This window comes from Galeopterus variegatus, unplaced genomic scaffold, assembly GCF_000696425.1.
Source record: "Galeopterus variegatus unplaced genomic scaffold, G_variegatus-3.0.2 Scaffold7178, whole genome shotgun sequence".
Taxonomy (NCBI): Eukaryota; Metazoa; Chordata; class Mammalia; order Dermoptera; family Cynocephalidae; genus Galeopterus; species Galeopterus variegatus.
This window is the reverse complement of record NW_007733289.1, coordinates 56,035-59,169: the sequence shown is the minus strand read 5'-3', so window position 1 is coordinate 59,169 and position 3,135 is coordinate 56,035. Positions and strand designations below refer to the sequence as shown.

At 42.0% G+C, this 3,135-nt stretch overlaps 1 protein-coding gene across 1 annotated transcript in view; it reads right to left on the bottom strand.

The window, feature by feature from the left end:
- LOC103607149 (piezo-type mechanosensitive ion channel component 2-like) overlaps positions 1-3,135 on the bottom strand; it is a 64,521-nt gene that overhangs the window by 9,500 nt on the left and 51,886 nt on the right. Inside the window, exons 16-18 of the mRNA XM_008591685.1 lie at positions 1,896-2,084; positions 1,496-1,588; positions 18-190 (exon numbers count right to left, since the gene is read on the bottom strand). Of these exons, the coding sequence (XP_008589907.1) occupies positions 18-190; positions 1,496-1,588; positions 1,896-2,084 (455 nt within the window). The remainder of the gene's footprint in view (positions 1-17; positions 191-1,495; positions 1,589-1,895; positions 2,085-3,135) is intronic.

The window sequence follows — 3,135 nt, the reverse complement described above, 5'->3', positions numbered from 1 at the left end:
GGAAATACAGTAACTACCTCTGAATACTCCATGAAAACACAACAGAGAAGCTACTATTGGAGTCCGTGAGTTCCTGTATCATTTTCCGCTTACTGGGAGGGCTGATGGTCCATAAAGAATTTGAGTTTCCTTCCAGTTCTGCTACTGTTATGTCTTCTTTTTCATAATTTTCCAGAAATTGCATAGCACCCTGTATGCACACAGATGCACATGCATAAACAGATTACATACATGACACCGTGTAAAGGAAGCCGCTGCTTCTGCTTTAACTGACGGGATAGAGAGGACTGCTTCCCGTCACAGGAACGTCTACACAGTGGCCAGTCTGGACAGCTCTGCTGCACTGGCACTGTTTCCCTGCCTATGGGGTGCGCAGTCCCCAGGCAAACTCCCCAACCCCAGAGGTGATGCTGCTACCACCAGGACAGCTATGGAATCTCTCCAAGACAACAGCAAAGGAAAACCAGGTAATTTAGTGCTGATTTTCCTCTCCACTAAGGAAACTTATCAACTCTGGGTGATGTTCCTCTCATGAGAGAGACAAAATTTAATCCACCAGGACATCCCAGCCCTGTCCTCATAGCTGCTCATCGCTCAAGATTAGTTTCACAGTGTGCATTACAGGTGATAGTTTTGCAAAGGAGAAAAACATCTGTCACTTTCTTAAATAAAAGACACTATAAAAGAATATTAATGATCATAATCATGTTATCATGGTATTAAAAGTTTGGAATGTAGAGAAAAGAATAAGCCAGCCACAACTCTGCCGCCGCCGCAACATTATCAGTTTTATATGGTAGGGGATGTATTTCTATGTCAGTCTATAACCTTTTTCATTTATGTTTTAGCTTGAGAAAGTGTCATATCATTTACAGTCTCTGTAATTATTTTTTGTTACAAAATAAGTTATTTGGAAAATCTTCAGACAACAAAATACGTGCAGGTAAATAAATAAAAAGTGGAAGCCTCTTCCCCCACTATGACCGTTCTACGGTAACCAATGCTAATCAAACTCATTTGATGCATCTGATGTAATTTCCTCAGCTGGGCTCTGTCTGTTGAACCCTCAACTTGCTGCCAGTTTCTGCTAATACAGAGAGGGCATTCACAGGCAAGTACCCACACAGAGCTTCCACGTATTGTGCATTATTTTTCTTAGGATAAATTCCCAGAGTAGACCTAATAGTCACAGGATTAATACTGTATGCACTGCAATTTAAAAAGTTAAGAAAATTTAAAAAATGGATCAATATTTGTTGATGTTACTTTAAAATTTTCTGAATTAAAATTGTTTATTATTATTTATATCCAATAACACAGACATAACTTCTTAGATTATCAAAATAGCCAGTGGCCAGGATTTTGCTATGTATAACTGATAATCTCTAAAAAGTCCTCCTTCCCACCACCTCAGGCCATGGCAAAGCACTAAATAATATGACAACCAGTGACCTCACCTAGATGAAAGGTCTTCACAGAGTATGCAGATACTTACAGTATCCCTGGAAAAAGCTTTTATAAATGCATTATACTTTGGCTGGTCCATAACTTTCAACTGGCTTTGCTGGGCACTCATTGTGAAAATAGGCTGAAAAACAAGGATACACAGTGTTGTCAATATTACTGAGCTCTTCTCTGCAACGTGGGTTAAAAGAAAAACATTTTCATGGCATATTGCCCACTGATTGCCCTGATGGCAATTGACCTCAGAGATCTCTTTCCGAAGTGATTACTCCTGTGCTCAAAACCTGAACAAACTATTCTTTCATGGCATCTTATTTTATATGTGGCAAAGTTTAGACAGGATAGTTGGGTTGGCAGAACGTGACTAATCATCGTGTAGGTGGTTGTCCTGAAAGAGGCTGCATGAGGTAAGGCTCCTGGAGGCAGGTTACCTGATAGCCTCCCAGGGTGATAGTGACGGAGACGTCCAGGGGCTGGTTGATAACCCCAGCGACAGACTTGATCAGTGACATGAAGAGCAGCGGGAACCAGACGATGCAGATGAGCAGCACGATGATCATGCCGCCCATGCCGTACTTCACCACCTTCTTCTTCTTCTGGCCCCGGGGCTGAGGGTATCTCTGCAACAGAAGAGTTCAGACAGGGCTCAGGCAGCTGTCCCTGCAAGAGCAGGTGGGAAGAAGGGGCCGCGCTCTTCCCACGGTGTCGGGGAATGTGATGTAGTCCCGATTCTTCTCTGCTTGCTCTGAAATAGGGATAGCAACCCTGTCCCAGCCTCAGGATGAAGTTAGGTGGTGATATGAAGCTGTACTGAGTTCACTGTGTGTCCCCTGGTGGTACCACGGGGACAGCAGGACCTGAGAGATTTTCTCCTTTAAAATTGTTGTGTGGGTTTTGCTGGTGATGAACCTATGGACCAACGGATCAAACATAGTCACGTGTCACTTAACAATGAGGATACATTCCAACTAATGAATGAGTCATTAGAGAATTTCATCGTTGTGTGACCATCACAGAGACCACTTACAAGACCTAGATGGTACAGCCTGCTACATGCCTAGGTATATGGCACAGCCTATGGCTCCTAGATGACAAACCTGCACAGCACGTTACTATACTGAACACTGTAGGCAACTGTAACACAATGGTAAGTACTTGTGTATCTAAACATAGAAAAACACTTACAAGACCTAGATGGTACAGCCTGCTACATGCCTAGGTATATGGCACAGCCTATGGCTCCTAGATGACAAACCTGCACAGCACGTTACTGTACTGAACACTGTAGGCAACTGTAACACAATGGTAAGTACTTGTGTATCTAAACATAGAAAAGCATAGTAAAAACACATTATAAAAGATAAAAATGTACAGGGCACTCACCACGAATAGAGCTTGCAGGACTGGCAGTTGCTGTGGGTGTGTTGGTGAGTGGTGAGTGAATGAAGGCCCAGGACACTACTGTGCACGACTGCAGACTTTACACACTATGTACTTAGGCTACACTAAATTTATAAACAAAGTTAGGTGACTACACGATGATGTTATGATGGCTACTATGTCACTAGGAGATAGGAATTTTTCAACTCCACTATGATTTTATAAGATCACTGTCGTATGTGTGGTCTGTTTTTTTTTTTTTTTTTTTTTTTTTTTTTTTTTTTTTTTTTT